The sequence below is a fragment of the Abrus precatorius genome, unplaced genomic scaffold (assembly GCF_003935025.1).
Source record: "Abrus precatorius isolate BTA unplaced genomic scaffold, Abrus_2018 Scaffold11, whole genome shotgun sequence".
In the NCBI taxonomy this organism is placed as follows: Eukaryota; Viridiplantae; Streptophyta; class Magnoliopsida; order Fabales; family Fabaceae; genus Abrus; species Abrus precatorius.
The window spans coordinates 7,590,523-7,613,106 of NW_020874303.1; the positions used below are offsets into that span (position 1 = coordinate 7,590,523).

Consider the following 22,584-nt stretch of genomic DNA (forward strand, 5'->3'; position numbering starts at 1 on the left):
AAAAAATAAAATAAATATAATAATATTAATAATAATATATAACATCACATACAATATTAATATTTAGCGGTTGAAATATTAAATCTTTTTTCAAAAATAAACAAAATTTTGAAGCCCTCAGCTTTATATAGTTTGCAGCCAAGGTGTTAAAATAGTAGTGGTACCAAAGAGTAGTGCAACTAGCTAACTTGCCTAAACTTATTTCATAGTTTTCGTCAACAAATCGAAAGTCTACAATGACGCTCCACGAAAATGGTATTATAACAACCCTCACAGTTATTTTCTCACTGCTGTGTTTGCAAACTACCACTTTCACTTGTGCTTCAGTGAGGAACATTTTAAAGCCAGGAGAGATATTTGATTACTCAAGTACACTGTACTCGCCAAACCATAAGTTCAATTTGAAATTTTCAGTTCTTTAGTAGTACTACCCACTTACACTTTCTTTGTCTTTAGAAACACAACTTCTACTGGATATGCTGATTGGATTGCCAAAGGAAATGACCATATTGACAGTGATTCTGGGTTTCTAACATTGAATCATTCAAGTGCTTTGATCATCACTCATCAAGGTGGCAACCCCATAATATACTTTACTCACATATTCTACCTGGTGACAAAAATGATGTCATCTTTTTAGATTCTCGGAACTTGGTCCTTGGAGAATATGATGCTAGTGGATCTATGAAGCATGTGTTGTGGGAGAGCCTTGATCATCCTTCAGATGTGTTGTCACCTGGATGTGAACTAATGTCAATTCAAATGAGAGATAAAAGTTTTACATAGTAGGGGAACAAGCTAGAATTCAGCATCGATCAGTTAATTGTTTCTTACCCTCCTCAACAGAATGGAGTGAGTGAAAGGAAGAATAGGATAGTTAAGAATGAGCCTAGCTGTACTAGGTAAGAGAGAATTAAGGTTAGTCATAGCCGCTGCTTATAAATAAAGCATGATATGTTGAGATTCAAGATACTTTTTGGAGAAATCATAGTTGTCACGCTTTGTCTCAGTCTCTCTTTTTATCGTTGTCTTCTATGGGCTATTAGCATAACAGCAAAAGAGGATTCTAGTGAGAGTGTTATTGTAGACTTCCATAAGAATGCAGTTGTTATTACCATGTTCGTGCTCATGTAAAAGATAATTCTTATTTTTTTTATTTTTTTTTTTGCTTTGTAACGTGTGTGTCTCAAAAACAATTTAGGATGTTTGATTTTTTGCTGCACTATTCGTGTTTAATTCTCATAAACTCAGTGATATTGAAAATGTACATTTAAGATCCATAACCATATATACACAAATCTGTTGTAAAGTTCAAATGCTTAGTTGTTTCTAGAATATAATTATTGTTTTTAAACATGGGATGGCAAAACTAAGAGTAGGTAGCATAGGATCGCAAATCTCATATTAAATGTCATGATGTGTATTTTGAATATGAAAAGGTAAATGCCTTGCCTATATAAATCTTGTAATATTTTATTTGCACGTTGTAGTATATACATAAACTTAAAGAGATTATGTGCTGTCATATTGCCCTCTTGTTGCCAACAGATTGGTATCAAAGCTTGTGTACATGAGGTGAGTGTGTGAGTCGAGCGTATACATTTGAGAGAGATGGTAGGTTTAACTAATGGCATTCCACTACCCAAGTTGACTAAAGGTGTCAACTACGACAACTGGAAGGTGCAGATGAAGGCCCTTCTCGGCTCCCAAGACAACTGGGATGTGGTCGAGAATGGGCATGAGGAATTGGTGACCATCGAGGGGTATTCAAATGCCCAGCTGAATGTGTTGAAGGCTGTTCAAGCAAAGGACAAGGTGGCTCTATACTTGCTATACCAAGTTGTCGACAAGTTAAGCTTTGAGAAGATAGCTAATGCTAAATCTTCAAAAGAGGCGTGAGATATGTAACACCTTAAATTTAATTTCAATAAATAACGAATTTTGCAAATTTTTGAAATAATAAAACTTCCATTTGTAATCCAAGTTTCATCAAACATTTCAAATAAAGAAAAGGGGTTACAAATTACGTCAAATAGTTACTACAGGACTTATTCAAATACAAGAGTTTTCCAAAATAATATCCTAAGTCCTATAATAGTTCCATCCACCCCTTCACTGACTCTGGTGCTGATCGTCTTGATTACCTGAAAAATGAATGTAAGGATGAGTACTCTACACTACCAAACCACAATCAAGCATAGAGTCTCACTTCTAACTCATTTCCAATACATTAAACAAACACAGTCACAGGTAGTATTATCACACAGCTCATGTCAATTTAACATCGATGCACTCACGACATTGGTAGCATTTCACATCCATAAGTACAATACATAAACTCATGCATATGCACGCTAGCCACACTCACTGTGGCACTGTGATCACATATTTACACCATGAATGGTTGCCGGTTACCCCCGCCTCACGAATACCACGTGGACAGTCAGGGGTCGCTCAGCAAAAGTAGCAGTCAGAGGTCTAGTCAGGAAGAGAGTGTATGGCCCGTGGTGCACCTGTTCCATAGTCTGTGTCACTGTCACTCCCTCTTCCTCAAGGTATTTCTACCGTCCTTATCTTCCAGTGTATCGTTAAACCATTCACAGCACATTACAACAGTGCTACACGCCTCATTCACTTACATTTCGTTCACACACGCAATATTCATGCTTACACACGGCACACAGCCTATATTCAATTCACAGTACTCGGCACATAGCCCATATTTTATCCACAAAAACATTAATTTACCAATCAATAGCATTCTATCACACACAATCACCCCATGGAGCTTAACTATTCCAGCATACATCACATTGCACACTAATTTCCATCAAACACACAATTCCTACTCTCTATCTCAGCCACATTGCATTAATTAACAAAACACACAAGAATTACAACACATTTGAGATAGGTAGAGTCCCCTCTTACGTTGGATTGAAGACCCACACTTGGATTCGACTACGGACGTGCTCCCTACACAGATTGTGGCCTAAAACACATGGAAGAACTCTATGAGAACCCAAGGAAACTCAGAAACAGAGAAAAGAGGATGAGAAATGGAACTCTAACTATTAAAACTCACCTCCAAGCGTTCCTCATACGGATTCAGCCTTCAATCAAGCTTCCAAACGACTTTAAAGGCAATATAATCAGTAGAAAAGGGTTTGAAAATGAGATGATCAAAGGGATTGTGAATACCAATTTTTTTTTACCTCCCAAGGATTACCTCCAAAATTTTTATAAAAAAATTATTAAAAAATAAAATAAAATTGTTTTATAGAAAATTGAAATTTTTTTTTGAAAAAAAACAAGTTTGCCTCACGGAAATGGAAACCTGCAATATAAAAGCTTATATCCTAACATCAAAAACTGATTTAAGCATGAAAAAGGAAAAACTCAGACTTTTAGCATTTCGTATAAACCCTAAAGGAACCCAGTATAAAATCTCAAGTAAGAGATTCGGTGAAGGGGATTTTTTTAAGGGAAAAAGAAGACAAATTTTTTTTTCAGAGAGAGCAAAATTTTTAAAAACAAGATCTGAGTCTTACGAAAGAAGGAGAAGAAGAAAACAAAAAAGAAAAGAAATAATATACCATTAACAACTGTTCCACCGTTTAAATCGCTATACCGATAAGTTTATTTTTTCTTCTCCGATTGTTTTCTTAAACTTACTCTGTGTAAGATTATTTTTTCCCTTGCTTTTTAAACCGGCTCTCTGTAAGCTCGGTTGTTTTTATTTTGTGTGGATGTATGCCCGAAGCACAAAATCATGCTTAAATCAACTTTTTCTATCTTTTTTTGATTTAATATTATTTTATTAGGTATGTTGTACTTGATTTGATAGAAATGTAAGATGTAGGCACGGGCACTTTCTCAAATCATCCCTTTCATTACCTTTTTATTTTTTATTTATTTTATATTTGTTAACATTTACTATTATTTTAGTATATTGATTTGATTGTACAATGTCAAATATGCAATTTGAGCACTGCGCCTATGTCTAAGCTATTGGACATTATTTAATTTACTTGGCCTGATGTTAATTATTATATTATCTTATTCTCCTTTTTTTTTTTAAGTTGTTAGGCATTTTTTCTGTCGGTTAAGTTTTTTTTTTTTTTATTTGTTTAGGCCTATCTCTATATTTTTTTTTCCTTCTAGCTTTATAGTTTTACTTTGCTGTCTAATTTTATTTATCATATTTTTCTTTAAATATTTAGATTTCATTTATATTTTTTAAGCAATGATAATTAGAATAATTATGATAAAAAATCATTAAAATTGATTAAACATAATATATATATTTTTTATCATATTATATGCAAATTGTATTTTTATTTGTAAAATTTATTTTATTTTAATATTAACAATAAATTCTCTTTAATATTGTTTATGTTATTCCATTATTTATGTCTTAATTATTATTTTGATTATTTACCTTCTAATATTTGTATTTATTTTTTGTAGAGTGTTAATATAATTTAAATTTATATTTGCGATTTACTCTCTTCAATTTAATAATAATATAACATAATATTTGCATCAATCTATGACATTAGCGCATAGCTTCTCTACTGTTGTATGTTATAAATTGACAAAGTTTATGTGTACCTACGTTACCGAAACTTTAGGCAATATTAATTTATCATATATCATCTTTAATAAATTATAAAATTATCTTAATAATCAATCAAAATGTATTCTTTATAATCATTATTTTACTAATCAATCAATTTAAATAGAAATTATTTTATTAACACAATAAATTATTTTATTAGAACCTATGTGTACCAACGTTACCTTAAGTTCTATACAATATAAATTTATCAAACAAAGTTTTAATTTTTTTATTGTTATTATTAAATATTTTTTTAATCAATTCAAATATATTTATTCATTTCATTAATTGAAATTAATTTCATACTTTAAAATTTCTTGAATCATATTTTTAATTCTGATAAGTTAAATAACATATCATTTCTCCATTTTTATTATATTATACAATTTTTATTTTATTTTTATAATATCGATGTGTAATTTACATTACCTTCGATTATCCAAAAATTATAAGAGATCAATGTATGCCTTACGCTATCTTAAATTCTCTTTCAACATTAATCATAGTCAAAATTAAAATTTAAATACTTTATTTACGAATAAAATATTTTTAATGATTTGTCGTATAATTATGTGATCTTCCTTCACTTTCTGTATTGTTTCTCGTAGGGTAAATGTATAATCGCGTTATCTTGTATCCTAAACATTATAATTTTACGAAAATAATTTTAATTTCAAAATAAACTTTTTTTCTTACTAAACTTGATTATAATCAACTAATTTCATAATTTTTAGACAGAACTACGTGGCTTTGAGTTCACCATTGTACCTAGGGATACGTAGGAGCAGAAATCAGACTCGTCAAGTCAAAATAATTTTCAAAATAACCCAAATAATATCTCAATAAATAATATTTCTTCTTCTAAAATAAAATAATTAATGTTTAGGAATTAAATAAATATTTGTCAGAATTTAAATAAATTTGCACAATTAATTTTAAATAACCGTTTTAAACGGACGTTGTGGGGTGCTAATACCTTACCCACACGTAAATGACTCCCGAACTCATTTTTGGTTTCAAAGATTATATTATTTTAAAAGTTTTTCTAAGGTATTCTTAAAATAAACTTTGGTGGCGACTCCTCAGATATCTTTGAAAACGTTTTTCGTCGTACTGTTGCAACTGCCCGGTTACGACAGGGATTTCGAAGGGAGAGGGAGAAATAACCCTCTCCAAACCCTAACCCCCTTTAAATCCTTTTCTGGTCGTGACACTCTCGCTACAGCGAGATATTCTCGCTATAACGAAAATATTAGACGAAACTGCACCCTAGTTTTTGTAGAATCTCTACAGCGAGACTCTCTTGTTATAGCGAGATTGCACCCCAAACTGTTGCTCTTTCGTTACAGCAAGACGTCTTTTGCTACAGCGAGAAGGTGACAATTTCAATCCTTCCTCCCAGAGCCTTCTCGTTACAGCGAGAACAGCTAGTATTACGCCTTGCACTTAGACACTTAGCCCATTTCAGCCCTATCTAGTCATGCATACACACATATATATACACACATCCACAACATATATATATATATATATATATATATATATATATATACATATTCATACTCATTACACACAAAACACCATCGTTACACATTCAATGCTAATTTACAACATTTATTTACACTTATACACACACACACACACACACACACACACATATATATACATATTTAGATTTATATAAATAACACTAATTAATATTATAAAATTCGGGCCGTTACAGGATATACTCGAGAAAGAAAATGAGGGAGATGAACGCGTGAAGCAAGTTCGGCTTCAAACCCTTAGGGGCGAGCTGGAAAACATGAGAATGAAGGAGTCCGATAGGAGTATCCGAGTTCATCACTCGGGTAAAGACCGTGGTGAACAAACTAAATAGGAATGGAGAGAATAATTGTGGAGAAGATCTTGAGGTCATTGACAAATGACTTCAAGAATATTGTGTGTGCAATCAAGGAGTCTAAGACCTGTCAACGCTCACTGTCAAAGAGCTTGTTGGGTCCTTGGAGGGGCATGAGTAAAGAAGAAAGAAAAAGAAGGGAGAGTCCCTGGAATAGGCTCTCCAGGCAAAGGCAATGATTAGAGAGGAGAAGGTGCTCTATGCTTAGAGCACCAAGGGCAGAGGTCAAGGAGGTAGAGAAAAAGGAGGACATGGAAATGAAAAACTCAGTCAGCAGAATTGGCATGGCTGAGGCCAGGCTCGGGGGAGAGGTGGCCGAACAAACACCAACAACAATATTGAATGCTACAACTGCAGGAAGCATCATCATGTTGCCAAGGACTGCTATTCGATCAAATGCTACAACTGTGGAAAACATGGTCACATTTCAAAAGATTGTAGAGCCGAAAAGAAAAAGGACGAGCCAACTAACTTCCTTGTTGAGGAGGAGGATGAGGAGTTGCTAATGGTGACGAATATCTTAGAAACCGAGGGCAAACCGAGCTGTTCTAATAACTCGATTTGGTACTTGGACACTGGCACAAGTAATCACATGTATGGTGACGAGCGCTTATTCAAAGAGCTCTCAAAGGTGGAGTCTGGATTTGTCTCTTTCGGTGATGCTTCGAAAGTAGCTATTAAAGGCCGAGGAACAATTTGGTATAGAGGAACGGAGGAGTTAGAGAAATTAGGGATGTATATTACGTACCTGACCTCAAAAGCAACATACTGAGCATTGGACAACTAATGGAGAAGGGTTACTCGATTTTAATGAAAGACCGAGAACTACAACTGAAGGACAAGCTTGGGAGGCTCATTGCCTGGGTAGAAATGAAGAAAAATCGAATATACAAACTTGAGTTGAAAATAGTTTAAGATAAGTGTATGAAGCTTAATGTTGAAAATGAAGCCATGATATGGCATCTCCGATTTGGTCATTTTCACTTCAGTGGATTGACCGAGCTGGTGAAGAAGGAAATAGTGCTCAGACTACCTAGCATGGAGTTCAAAAAAAGATTTTGTGAAGAGTGCGTCATTGTGAAGCATGCGAGGACTTCATTCCCAAGAAGCTCTGAGTACCGAGCAAAGGAGCAACTCGGACTAACTCCAGAGTCATTTAGTGGTAAGAGATACTTTGTTTCTTTCATTGATGATTTCTTGAGGAAAACCTGGGTGTACTTTCTAAAGGAGAAGTTCGAGGTGTTTGAAACTTTCAAAAAATTCAAAGTGATGGTGGAGAAGGAAACATGCAAAGTCATCAAAGCAGTTCGATTTGACAGAGGAGGTGAGTTCACTTCTGTCGAGTTCACGAGATACTGCGAGGAACATGGGGTCAGGCGATTCTTGACAGCCCTATATTCTCTGCAGCAAAATGGTGTGGCTAAACAAAAGAACCAAACTATTCTCGATATGGTTCGATCAATGTTAAAAGGCAAGAACTTGCAGAAGAAGTTCTGGGCGGAAGCAGTATAGTGTGCAGTTTATGTCCAAAATAGATGCCCACATGCCAAGTTGGGAGAGAAAATGCCGCAGGAAGTCTGGAGTGGTAAAAAGCCAAGCGTCTCCCATCTGAAGGTGTTCGGTAGTGTTGCCTATGGGCAAGTACCAAGTCAGCAGAGAACGAAGCTGGAGGATCAAAGCAGGAAGTGCATCTTCATCGGGTATGATGAGAAAACCAAAGCCTATAAGCTATTTGATCTTGTCAATGAGAAATTGGTGGTGAGTTGAGATGTCCAGGTAGAAGAATCAAAGGTATGGAACTGGAGTAACCCAATTGAGGAAGAAACAAGCTCAAAGGTTGCTATGCCTCCGATATCAACAACCAACGAGCTTTCAGAAGATTAATCCGAGCTGCAATAGCCCAAAATGAGGAGTCTGCAGGAGATATACGACACTACAAATGAAGTCCATGTTGTATGTCTCCTGGCCAACTCAGAAGATTTGAATTTTGAGAAAGCTGTACAATACGAGAAATGGAGATCAACGATGGATGAAGAAATTGAGGCAATAGAACGCAACAAAACCTCGGAGCTGACCGACCTTCCTAAAAGAGCTCGATCCATTGGGGTGAAGTGGGTATATAAGAAGAAGATGAATGTTGAGGGAGAGGTTGAGTGCTATAAAGCTCGACTAGTGGTGAAAGGCTATAGACAGAAGGAGGGGATTGATTATGATGAAATATTTTCCCCTTGTCACGAGAATGGAGTCAATCCAACTTCTGATCTCTTTAGCTGCTCATAATCAATGGTTGATTCAACAGATGGATGTGAAGTCGGCATTTTTAAATGGAGTGTTGAAGGAAAAAGTATATGTCGAGCAACTGGGTACATGAAGAGAGGAGAAGAGAAGAAGGTGTTGAGGTTGAAGAAGGCCCTCCACGGGTTGAAGCAGACTTCTCGATCTTGGAATGAAAGGATCAATAGCTATTTCAAACATAATGGGTATGAACAATGTTCATACGAGCATGCCCTCTACACAAAGAAATCAAAAAGGGATATCATGGTTGTCGCTCTCTACGTCGATGACCTCATATTCACAAGAAGCAATACAAAACTGATTCAGGAGTTCAAAAAGGTAATGAGAAAGGAGTTTGAGATGACAGACTTGGGTCTGATGAAATATTTTCTTGGCCTAGAAGTGAAGTAATTAGAAGATGGGATCTTTATATCCCAAGAAAGGTATGCGCTTGATATTTTGAAGAAGTTTAAAATGAAAGGCTGTAACGCGAACCAAACACAAAACTCTCAAAGTTTGATGGAGGAGAACGAGCTGATCCTAGGAGATATCAGAGTTTAATTGGAAGTCTGAGGTATCTTACAAGTACTAGGTCTGACCTGATGCTGAGTGTTGGGATAGCAAGTAGATACATGGAGGATCCGAGCTACACGCACTGGAAGGCGTTAAAAAGAATTTTGAGGTACGTTCAAGGAATCCTGTCACTCGGTCTTTATTATTCAAAGTCAAATGACTACCGACTAGTGGGATACTCAAATAGCGACTGGTGTGGAGATGTGGATGATCGGAAGAGCACTTCGGGGTATGTGTTCCTACTCTGAAATATGACTTTCACTTGGTTATCAAAGAAGCAGCCCATTGTAATTCTACCAACCTATGAAGCTGAGTATGTTGCAGCCTCTTGGAGTGTTTGTCATGCAATCTGGGTTTCAAATCTTCTAAGACATCTGGATGTGATCCAAGATGAAAGGACTATGATCCGAGTTGACAACAAGTTAGCAATCGAATTGGCGAAGAACCTGGTCAATCACGGAAGAAGCAAGCACATTGATGTTCGATTTCATTTTATCCGGGCGCAAGTTAAAGAAGGAAAGATCGAACTAGAGCATATAGAGAGTTGAGCTCAAGCTGCGGATATGTTCACCAAGTCATTGCCGACCATTTTGCTGGAGAATTGCAAGAAGCTGATCGAAATGAGAGATGGGAAAAACATTTAAGTTTATAGGGGAGATTTGTTGTAAACTTCAAATGCTTAGTTGTTTTTCTTTTGTTGTTTAGTATTCCTAGAATATAATTATTGTTTTTAAGCATGGGGTGGCAAAACTAAGAGTAGGTAGCATAGGGTGGCAAAGCTAATATTAGGTGTCATGATGTGTATTTTGGATATGAAAAGGCAAATGCCTTGCCTATATAAACCTTGTAATATTTCATTTGCACATTGTAGTATATACATAAACTTAGATAGATTGTGTGCTGCCATATTGCCCTCTTGTTGCCAACAAAATCACTCATCATAGTAGACAGTACTTTACGATTGATAATATATGAAGTAGATAAAAGTTGGAGTTCCTTGTGGAGTAGTTTTACTTTGGACCTTTTTTCTCCTTGGACTAAGAAGAAGAAACGTTGCATATCATATAGTTGATAATATAGTAGACAGTACTGTTTTTGCCTTGGACTGAGGAGAAGAGAAGTCGCACATTAAGATTCTTTCTTCCCAAAGTTTGTGAAATAAGGATCTGAGTAATATTTTTAGCACTTTATATTCCTTCCATAATAACCTCGTTTTGTCACATTCTTATCTAAATAGAGAAAAAGAAAAGCAAAATGGGAATGACATGCTTGATTTCCTGGCGCTGATAGAGGTAATTATTCACTTGAAATGCAAAATGAAATAAAGAGAGAGAAGGATTTGAGAATTTTCAGTTATGATTCAATAATGATAGCTACAAACAATTTTTCAGTAGAAAAAAGCTAGGAAAAGGGGGATTTGGACCTGTATATAAGTGACGAATCCACATTTTATTGGATTTTTACTTGTCTTTTCAGTGTTCTTTAATAGAAAAAGTAGACTTAGGAAGTGTAAATAACATAGAAACACTATTTTGGTCAAATATCTTAGATTTCTTAATTTTTGGTTAATTTACATTGATTTACATAGATATAATTTGCAATTTTAATCATTTGAATAATTATGCAGGAATTTCTAGACTTATTCCATGGATTTTTAGCATTTGAAAAAGTTTAAGTTGAAAGTGATCATTTTGGATTCCATAGTAGACACTACAGTAAACTAGATCCAGAAGGGCAGACCAAAGTGATTACTCTCATTCCATAGTAGACACTACAGAGGCCCCAGTTTGAAGAGGTGATACGCATAGCTACTATGGCCATAGTAGACACTCTAGGGTGGACCAAAGTGATCACTCTGATTCCAATGTGAACAATCCAGAGAAGGCAAAGTCACCCAGACCTGCGTGTAACCACTATGACCCATAGTAAACACTCGAGAGAGGGTCAACAGCATGGTGACCTATGCGTAACCACTATGGAACCATAGTAACTACTATAGGAGTACTGCGCGTCATCACTATGGACCACAGTAACTACTATGGGAGAAAAATTTATGCACTATAAATAGAACTTTAGAAATTAGGGTACGAGCTTTTTACACACTTTTAGATTCTTTTGCCACTTTGGGGACACTTGCAGTGCTTAGGTCATCCTTGGGTGACAGCCAAAGACCAATCTTAGGGTTTGATTCACGTTTCTTCTTTACTTTCTTTTAATTTTTACATTGATATCATTGATTTCCTTTTGTTCTCATCTTAAATTTGTAAGACTCATCCTCATGGAGGGCTAAACTTTCTTGTAATCCTTAGTGAGTTCATAGATTCTTGAATTCCTGGGTATGAATGTCATTATAATTCTCTTTTCTTCATGAATTTATATTTCCCAACTCTTTGAATTGAATTAATGGTTGAATGAGGGGGACATTGCTTAATTAACCCTAATTCGTTTTAATGAAATTCTTAACTTGGTTTGCTTAATCCTAAGTTAATTTCTAAGGTTGCGTAATCTTGGAAAAAATAGTTAGAGTCCATTAAATTTGCTTAAATTCGTATGGGATTTTAAGGTTAATTCTCGCTTGTTGAGTTAACATAATTTAGAGGAAGAGGAAAAGTATTGAATCTTGAGAGGAATAGGGATAGAATCACATGAATGAACTAAGGATTGGTATATTTTATTGATTAAACTCATTAATTTCATCACTTGCTTTTACATTAAAATTGGAATCACACAAAATCTCTTTTTAATTGCTTTCATAGTAAATGTTTACAATATGTTCAATGTATGTTACCAACAAAGGTAATTGGAGACAACCTAGACTTGCATCGTAGACTACATAAAAATTCTGCATATTTTGATGAGATTAATGACAAATCTTTTTGCAAATGAAAAAACGTACCATCAATAAGGTCATTGCTTGAAAACCTTCATATTTTCAAAAGACATTGCCTTGAAAACAAACCATAACAATTTGTTGGATATCGTTAATTACAAGGACTGTTACCACAGGGACAAGAAGTAGCAATAAAACAACTCTTAAAAGGTTCAAGACAATAAGTTGTTGAGTTTAAAAATGAGCTAACGCTCATATCTGAAACTCCAACACGTAAATCTTGTTCAATTGCTGGGGTGCTGCATTGATGGAGATGAGAGAATGTTAATTTATGACTATATAAACATAGTTATAAACTTTAAAAATATATAAGCTTAATTAAAATTTCTCAAATAGTTAACAAAAGTATTAATTAATTAAATCATATATCTACTAAATAGTGTTAATTGAATTAATAAAACTAAATAACAAAAATAATAATATTAATAATAAATGGTTCAGGCTATCATGAATTAATAAAGTAAGTGGTACATGAATAAGTGACACTTTTTAAACCATTAGATATATTTTTAAAAAATATAAATGGTTCAGATCTTCAACTTATAACTTAATTGTAACACACTTATTTTTGTTATTTATTATATCTTCGACTTAAGTTCCTCACCATGCTTTTGGTAGAAGGAGCCAAGTTGGCACACGTTGTAATCATAGCTGCGACTAACCAGTAGCTATCTATACACAAAGAAAGATCTCAAGGGATCCCAAAGGTAGATAATGATGAGATAAGGAATGAAAAAATTTCTATATAAAGAATGAATTATAAGGTTAACGAGCATTGTATGTACATAAAACTTATTGTAAAATATAATTATTATTATGATTGATTGATGTGTTATTCATTCATGTATGATTTGGAGTTGATTATGATCATGTTTAGTAATGTGAAATTGGCTCATCTTTACTAAAATCTTTCAGGAAAGCAGAAAGACCACTCTCTAGAGACCAGTTAGGTTATTCAAGTAGTTGGTTAGCACTAGATTAAATCATATTTTTAGGGAATAATAGTGTATATGTTTTTATAAATTTGTTGTGGACTATAGTAATGAAGTGGGGGACATTTTCACCTTTGAAATGATGACTATACTCTTAGTATATATAGCTAAGATTGAGGGCTGGTTTGGAGATGATGACTATTATCATCCTTAACATTCTAGTATAGAGATAACTGCTTATTATGACTCAAGTTATTTTGTTTCTTTGTAAATAATGTATAGAGTTCTAATGTATTTTGAAATTATGGTTTGTAATTATCTAACTTTTGTACATCAATAAAAGTTAATAGATGTATGTTTTAGTTTAGTCTTAGCTTAGACTTATTCATAAGTTGTGATGAAATGACATTTGTATACTCATCTTCTATCATTTTTGCAACACTTATGTTTAATTTCAATAAATCATAATTTCGCAAATTCAGAATAAAATAAATTTCATTTCAAATAAGGTTCTCAATCCTTGGTTTCATCAAATATTTTAAAATAAAGAAAGGGGTTACAATTTCTATCAAGTCACTACTACAGGACCCATTTAAATACATTAGTTTTAAATTAAAATCTTAGTCCTATAGCAGTTTCATCTGCCCCTTTCACTAAGTTCAGTGCTGATCGTCTTGATTACTTGAAAAATAAATGTAAGGGTGAGTATTCTACACTACCAAAACATACAATTAAGCATAGAGTCTCACTTCCAGCACATTTTCAATACATTAAACAAATACAAGCACAGACAACATTATCACATCCATAAGCACAATTCATGAACCCATGCATACTCACGCCAGCCACACTCACATTGACACTGTGATCACAAATTTACACCATGAATAGTCGCCGGTTACTCCCGCCTCACGGATACCACGTGGACAGTCACGGGTCGCTCAGCAAAGGTAATGTTCAGAGGTCTAGTCAGGAAGAAAGTGTGTGGCCTGTGGTGCACCCGTTCCACAGTCGGTGTCACCACCACTCCTTCTTCCCCAAGGTATTTCTACCGTTCTCATCTCTCACACCTCCAGTATATCGCTGAACCATTCACAGCACATTACAACGGCGTTACACACCCCAATAACACACATCAGTATATAGCACATAGCCCACATTTAACAGTACACGGCATAGGCCCATATTTGTTTAACTTTACGGCACTAGGCCTACATTTCATTTTCACAGCACACACAGCACATAGCTCACAATTCATTCAAGACACATGGCCCCTAGCCTATTTTCATTCATATTACACGGCCCTCGGGCCCACATTTTCACAATGTTCATTCAAATATACACACATATATATAAACGGCACAAGTGCCCACATCACATATCTTAGCAATTTTCTACTCTCTACTCAACCACATCATAATATCACACAAAATATCAGCAAATCACACATAAAGGTGTAGGGTAGAGTCCCCTCTTACCTTAGATTGAAGACCCACGCCCGAACTCAACCACGAAAATGCTCCCCACACGACTTTCGGCCTAAACACATGGAAGAATTCCATTAGAACCCCGAAAAATACCAAGAACAGAGAAAGGGAAGGAAAAACGAAACCCTAACTGTTTAAAACTCACCTCCAAGCGTTCCCCACACAAATTCGAGCTCCAATCTCGCTCCCGAACGGCTTTAGAGGCAATTAATCAGTGAAATAGAGTTTGGAAGTGAGAGAATCGAAGGGATTTCAAAGGGAGAGGGAGAAATTACTTTCCCCGAACCCTAGCCCCATTTAAATCCTTTTCTGGTCGCGACATTCTCGCTACAGCGAGAGGACCTCACTGCAGCGACACGTCCTCTCGTTACAGCGAAAAAATCAGAGAAAACTGCACTCTGGTTTCTGCAGAATCTCGCTACAGCGAAACTGCACCCAGAAATGCATCCCAAACTGTTGCTTTGTCGCTACAGCGAGACGTCTTTCGCTATAGCGAGAAGGCGACAGTTCTGGTCCTTCCTCCCAAGGCCTTCTCGCTGCAGCGAGAACAGCCCAGTATCTTGCCCTGTACTTAGGCACTTAGCCCATTTCAGCCCAACTAGTCATACATATACATATCCATGTAATTAATACACATAAAACATTATTTTCAAATAAATCAACACACATATGAATATATATATATATATATATATATATATATATATATATATATATATATATAAGAATAATAATAATTAATATTACTAAAATTCGGGGCGTTACAATTTTAATACTTGTACATTTTATAAATTGAGTAAAAAAGATGAAAGTTTTAAATTTTATCAAATTTTGCACTATAAATATAAGTAAATCTATTTTATTTTCTCTTTTCAATATAAATTATTTGACAAATTGTATAAATAAAATAAGGACATTACATTAATAATACTAATTTTCATATAATTTTTTCTAAAATGTATTACTTGTATGTATTATGTATTTAGGTGATGATTTTAAGAAGATGTGCATTCACATTTACTAATCCAGTCTTAATTTATAATAAAAAATAATTTTTAATTAAGAGAATGTTAAATGTCATTTTAGATATTTGGAGTTTTCTACAAATCCTATATATAAAGTTAATAATTTTCATAATTAAAACTTTCATATCCATTCTTAATCGCAATATGAATTCATCATAAAAATAAGTTTTTATATTGATAGATTGTTTAATATCCTTTTAAATCTTTTGCATACTTTTTTTGCACAATGGTTGCTTCTGTATTGTATAATTTTTGTAATTTTCACTAGCTTAAACAAAAATTATAGGATAAATGACTCAACAGAATTATTTCATTTAAGCCATACAAGATATTATAATATTTGGCTTAAGTCAATTTTGGAAAAATTTATTAATTCATCATTGTCTATAATTTCCTTAAGCTAATTTCTACTAGCTTAAATGAGTTTTGATGAAATTTATTAGTTCATCACTATTTATGTGAGAGAAAAAACTATCATTCCTCTTTAACACACTTACTCTTTATCTCTCAAAATTCAAGAAGTCATGATATTATTCATTGATTATTATTTGTTTACAAAAAAGGTCTTATTTATAACCCCTAACTCACAAAACTAATTTTCAACAGTTTCGTAAATGACTTATTTTTTTTTTAATTTTGCAATTACATTCTTCCTACTAATGACTTATTACAATTTATAATTCGCTTAAGCAAATAATGTGTGGCTCAAGTAAAAATTACAGCGAATGAGTATATGATATTTTTAAATTTAATTAGTTTCACTTACAAATATAATTCTTTAAAGTATAATAAACAAAAAGAATATGATTATTTAAGTTTAGGTTAGATTTGAAAAATAAATTTGTATGTTATTGAAGAGGGAAAAAAAGAAAAAATTAAAATACAACAGATAGAAATTAAACAAAATTTCTATGATAATATTTTAAGTAAAGATTATTTGATTTTATTTATCTCTTGTCTCATATATTTCTTTTTAAATAACAAATCAATCATACATTGATGGTCCAAAGATTATATTTTTATTCAATTAATTGGCAATAAAAGAAGCAAAATTATTTGCATTTAATTTTACCAATTTAATCTCGTTGGCTAGTGAAATTTCTAAAATAAAAATGACAAAAAACTATTTCCACTCTCACATAACACACTCCCTCACTCTCTTACTCACTGTTGTTAATTTTTATTTGACTAAAATTTTATATTTTGTCGCAACCTGTGACCGTTTGAGTTATCCGACGCCACTCTTTATTATGCGGCCGTTGATGAAAATGGCTTCGCCTCTTTTGACAAAGATTCTTTTGATGTCATCGCTTGATTTGCATGCTCCTTTTGAAATTCTTGGGGTTTAATTTCAAAGAAAAACATCACGGGGTAACTCTAAACTTCAATTTTGCTGGAGCAACTCTTAGTTTTTATTTTTGGATTATGCATGTGTTGAAGTTGATCATAACTAATTATTCATTAAAGAAACATAGAGTTTTAGCCTTTTCACTTTCATGAAATGAAGCTAAGCTTAATCAGTGTATATCGTCCTTATGGCTTCCCAACACTTCTCAATTCATCTGCTTTTAGCATTCTGTGTAGACCCTTTTGCTCTTCCGCACTATCATCTCCACCCACTTGTTGTGTGAAACCCCAAGTTCCCCTCTTTTTGAGGCCACCCATTTACTCGACCAAGTTGTGTGACCTCAAAAAATGGCAAGATTGGGCCAAGAGTGTTACTTCTTCAATTGGGTCAACTTTTGTTGACTCAGATAATGGGCCAGACTCTGGCATTTTGTGCAGGGAGCTCAAGTGGCTCATGGAGGATGCTGTTGAGGATCACTCATTGATTTCCCACATGGGTGTGGAAGGTGATGAGAGGGTGAGTATGAGGGTTGAAATGGAGGAGCTTTACTGTTTATGGAGGCAGAGGATCGAAGAGAGGAGACCCTTTCAGTATATAGTTGGGTGTGAGCATTGGAGGGACATGGTCTTGAGTGTCCAAGAAGGGGTTTTGATTCCAAGGCCTGAGACTGAGCTTATTATTGATTTTGTGTCTGATGTGGTGTCAAGGAATGGGGATTTGAAAAGAGGGGTGTGGGCTGATTTGGGGACTGGAAGTGGTGCCCTTGCTATAGGTGTTGGTGGGGTTTTGGGGAGCGGAGGGAGGGTTATTGCCACTGATTTAAGTTCCATGGTTGTTGCTGTTGCAGCTTATAATGTGAAGAGGTACTGCTTACAGGTTAGAGATTCAAGCCTTTTCATGTTTGTTCGTTTTTTTATACACCATGGTTTTCATGCTCCAACTGATTGTTAATGAAAACGTGCTGAAAACTGGAAGAAAAGTTTTCCAGCTACCATATTCCTTAAATTTCTTTTTGTCAATTTCACAGCCCATGTGTTTGTTAATTTTTGTTATTCCTTTCATTTATAACAACACTAATAACAAATCTTTATCCCATTTGGTGACACCACTGGGCTTGATTTTTAATATATTTTTATGTTGTGTTTGTGTGTAATTGTGTATGTTTTTTCGTTTTTAGTCAAAGCTGATACTTTAATTAGATGTGAAGCCTAGACCATAGAAAGTCACTGTTTTACCAGTTGTTAATGAGGAAAGGCCTAATTATAGGTTTAAATGTAGTTGAGAATGGAACCTAGCCTTTTTTTGAAATAGATATTGTATCTGTGTGAGTAAAGAGAAGTATATCAACTTATGAACATGAAAACAAAAGAATCTAAATTTGTTTTCATATAATTGCTTTTCATCTTTTATCATCTTGTCCCCTTTAAAATGTATGCACTTAATATATGTTATTGCATCCACTAATGATTTATATGGCCAACATTTGAACCACTTTGTTGTCCTTTATAGGACAAAATTGAATTAAGGAAAGGATCTTGGTTTGAACCGTTGAAAGATATGGAAGGAAAGCTTGCAGGTCTTGTAAGCAACCCACCTTATATACCAAGTAAAGACATATGTGGTCTACAAGCTGAAGTTGGTAGACATGAACCTAGAGTTGCTTTAGATGGAGGTACTGACGGCATGGATGCTCTTCTCCATCTATGTGATGGAGCTGCTTTAATGTTGAAACCTGGTGGATTTTTTGCCTTTGAGGTATGGGTTTTCTGTTTGCATCAAGTGTACCAAATTTCTTCCTTGTTTCTTGTTGTGCTTCTGCTTGTTCATAAAAATTAATCAAAATGGTACTCCTTAGTGTAATTTGATGACAATTTGGTGACCAATAATCCCCCTTGGACAAGGGGATTTTGATACATAGCAAGTTGTAAATTTTGCACATTTGATCAAACTTGGAAAAATTGGAGATGATTTTTATAAGCAGTCCTTTCTATAGATAGGTTTTAGTCTATGTCTATTCCTTGAAAATAAGTTGTTGTTTGCTAAACTACTTTTGTCTGAGTCCTGACCAGTATCACCTAAATAAAATTCAAGTAAGTTTCTCAAAGTATATGTGATTTCATGTCAGTACATAAATTAGATCCCAGTGCTTTCCTTTTTATTGTTATTTTTTATTAAATTATTATGTGTATTGTTATTCAATTTTAGCTTTTATGTTGGTTAGTACCCAATGTGTGTGTGTGTGTGTGTGTTGACTTAAATCTGATGCAGACCTTGCAAAATATTGAGATTACCTTTCACAATTTAAGCAATTTAATTTGAAAAGTTTTTGTCATGTCCAATGTTTAGCATTAATTTATGTTATCATGGGACAGAAAACATGTAATGTCATTGTATAATGGATTTGGAGCTAAATAACTTTGATCATGATTCCATGCTTCCTTTGTGGTCTTAAAGAGGTGACCCAATGTTGTCTCTGAACAATGTTGAAATGTCACTATGATGGTAAAAGTTCGGTAGTTTTGTAATATGGCAAAATTTAGTTTAGGTTCCTTATATCCTCCCCGTTAAGTTATCAAATTAGTGACATGTGGATTGTTTTCTCTAACATTAAATGGCCTTTATCAAGAATGTGTTGGGATCATTTTTTGCTTTTAGAAATGGCAAGGATATTATTAGGAACTTGGTCTAGGTTTTGTCCTTTGCACTACTCTAAGTTTCTTCCTCATTTATAATAATTTTAAATTGCGGTTGGGGTTACTACTGTGATGCTGGTTGCAGTCAATACTGTTATAACTTTTTTTTTTTTTTTTTCAAGTTTGCTACTCTGAAAATTCCTTATTTTAAATAGAAAGACTGCTATGTTGCAGTTGCTTTGCAGCTATGATGATTACTTTAAGGCTTTTGCATCAATTTATGGAGTTAGATTTATAGGCTTACATTGGTTGTTCTTTTCCATCAACAGTAATTAAGCACTTAAGTCTTATCCCTCTAGATAATATCAGCTATATAGATCACATAACGTCATTGAGCAAAAATCAAATTCTTTGTGATACTATTTATTGTTAAATCTCTTTTAATAATTTCTTTAAAAGTTCTGAGTTCTAATTCTCCTTCTACCCTTTTTTCACGAAACTAAAAGTTATGCTATCTACTCTCTTTATTGGTGCCTCCAATGGTCTATACACGTGTCTAAACCACTTTAATCTATTTTTTTGTCATCTTTTCTGCAAATACTACTCCAATATTTTCATGTATATAATAATTTAGTATTCTGTCATTTTTTGTGTGATTACTCGTCCATTTTTTTCTCTAATCCTTTTAATCTTTACTACATTCTTTTTTAAGTGTTATCTACAATGATGCCTAATCTGTTCTGTCCTGTAACTTTTTTTGTGCATCAAATTTAAAACCTGTAGTATTAAGTTCTTTAGTTTTTACTCCAACTCATTTTATTTCTTGAAGAAACATGATGTTCTTTCCCATCAATTTTATTTATTTATTTTTGAAGTTTTCCCTGAAAAACTGGATTTGCAAGATGAAGTTCAAAATGTTGGACTCTGGCAAAATAAAAAATTAGAGCATGGAATAGCATAATATTTAATATTTTAGCCATTGACCTATGCTTATGAAGTTGAAATGTTACAAGACAGTGGAAGGTTTTCTTAGTAGATATGAATCTGGGTTAGAGGAACTGGTGGATTGAATAATTGAAGATAAGGAATAACTGAAGGCAATAATAGTAAGCTGTTTATGGTTCGATCAATGACTGTGTGGGTGCTGTTATTGTGAACATTACCTGTGGTATTTGGTGTTTGGGTTTGCTAGGTTTCAGCAGATTGAAGGAATAATCGACTAGTTGGTGTAAAGTATTGAAAGTAAAATGAGTAGAAGACAATAGGCATGTCGCTCGAGCATCACACGAACCTAGAAGGGAAACTACAATAATGACTAAATGTTAATCTGATCCCATATAAAAGCAAAGCATTTCAAATCATTTAAAAAGATCTATTGATAGTATGATACTTGTACTCTTAACAGTTATAGAATCCTAATCTAAAATGTTTCGGAATGATACTTTGTGCATGTCAACCCATAAGGATATTTCATGGACTTCTAAACACAGTAAAATAATTATGATATAGTGTTGAACATAACAACCAACCCAATTCTATTCACAAGTAGCCCATAAAGTGGAAAACGTTTTATTTTTCAACGTAAGCATTTTTTAGGTTATTACATATTGTATCACATTGATTATATGTTGCTTCTGATTGTTTCTTTCCTAACATGTCTTAACAGACAAATGGGGAGCAGCAGTGCAAGGCTCTTCTTGATTATATGAAAAATAATAGAAGTGGAAGCTTATGCAATTTTGAAATACTTGCTGATTTTGCTGGGATTCAAAGATTTGTAGTTGGATTCCATCAATGAGCAATTTGAGTCACTGACACATGTTTATTATATCTATTTCTTGAGTGAATAATTCTCCCATTGCTCTACTAAAGAGGAGAACTACTAGTTCTGCTTCTTCATAAATTTTTGCAGGGTCTATACCCCAACATAAAAAAGGATAAAAACCTGCAAAGCTGACACTTTCCCATCTTATGTTGTTTGTTTGGAGAGGCATCAAAGTCTTAACAATCTATATATATATATATATATGAGCAATGCTATTTTCAAATACTCTGTACAAATTAAAAAGCAGTTATGTTATATTTATAAAAAACATTTGATATGAGTTATTTGTTTTTTAGATTTAAACCAATCTAATTCTTAAATCAACACATTATTTTATTATTGTTTAAAATTGAATTTATCAATTTTACAAATAGACTTGAACTTTCTTACTCCTCTAATATAGAGTTTGCTTTCAAAGCTCTGGAATCATAACTAAGAATGTTGTCATTCAGTTCAATGTGGTTTGAATATAATTTTAAAACCGAAAATATCAGTTCAGTTTGGATTGATTTTTGTTTATTACTAAGTTATTTTATTTTTCAAAATTTTATTTATTATTATGTAACTTTTAATCTATTTTCAAATTTAGAATAAGTAGTAGCTTAAAATTTGAAATGAGTTTATTAAAAAAATTAAAATAATAGAGAAAATAAATGATGATTGCAAAGATACAAATATAAAAAATATTTTTTATATGAAAATATAATAAAAAAATAATATAAATTTATTATAAATGAAGTTTAGTTTGATATTAAGAAATGAGATTTGAAAATCGAACTAATTTCGATTTTACAATTGATGTAGCGGTTTAAAAATTATTTGGTTTGAACACTTCTAATCAAAAGCAACACAACAGAGAAATTTAAAACAGGTTTAAAATATTTTGTTAAAGTAGTGTTAATTCTACTAATTTTATTTAGGAAAATTGTTATAACGTTAGTTTTTATGTTTAATTTTAAGTATTTTAATATAATAAAATTTTATAAAAATATTTATTATATTTTTATAATATATAGTACGTAACAATTGTTCAAAATTTCATAGTTATGCATGCATGAATTATGAATGGTATATAT

At 33.4% G+C, this 22,584-nt stretch overlaps 1 protein-coding gene across 1 annotated transcript; it reads left to right on the forward strand.

Moving 5' to 3' along the window:
- The first annotated feature begins 17,109 nt into the window (after window positions 1–17,109).
- Window positions 17,110–21,644, forward strand: LOC113855255 (release factor glutamine methyltransferase). Its single transcript, XM_027486814.1, has 3 exons — window positions 17,110–17,926; window positions 18,560–18,805; window positions 21,350–21,644. The coding sequence occupies exons 1-3, from the start codon at window positions 17,204–17,206 to the stop codon at window positions 21,479–21,481; spliced, it is 1,101 nt and encodes a 366-aa protein (XP_027342615.1). The 5' UTR covers window positions 17,110–17,203; the 3' UTR covers window positions 21,482–21,644.
- The last annotated feature ends 940 nt before the right edge of the window (window positions 21,645–22,584 follow it).

Bases quoted from the DNA above. Each gene is read 5' to 3' on its own strand.
- LOC113855255 (XM_027486814.1), top strand. From the start codon at position 17,204: ATGAAGCTAAGCTTAATCAGTGTATATCGTCCTTATGGCTTCCCAACA. The intron at 17,927-18,559 runs GTTAGAGATTCA...TGTCCTTTATAG, and splicing joins TGAAGAGGTACTGCTTACAG to GACAAAATTGAATTAAGGAA. The intron at 18,806-21,349 runs GTATGGGTTTTC...ATGTCTTAACAG, and splicing joins GTGGATTTTTTGCCTTTGAG to ACAAATGGGGAGCAGCAGTG.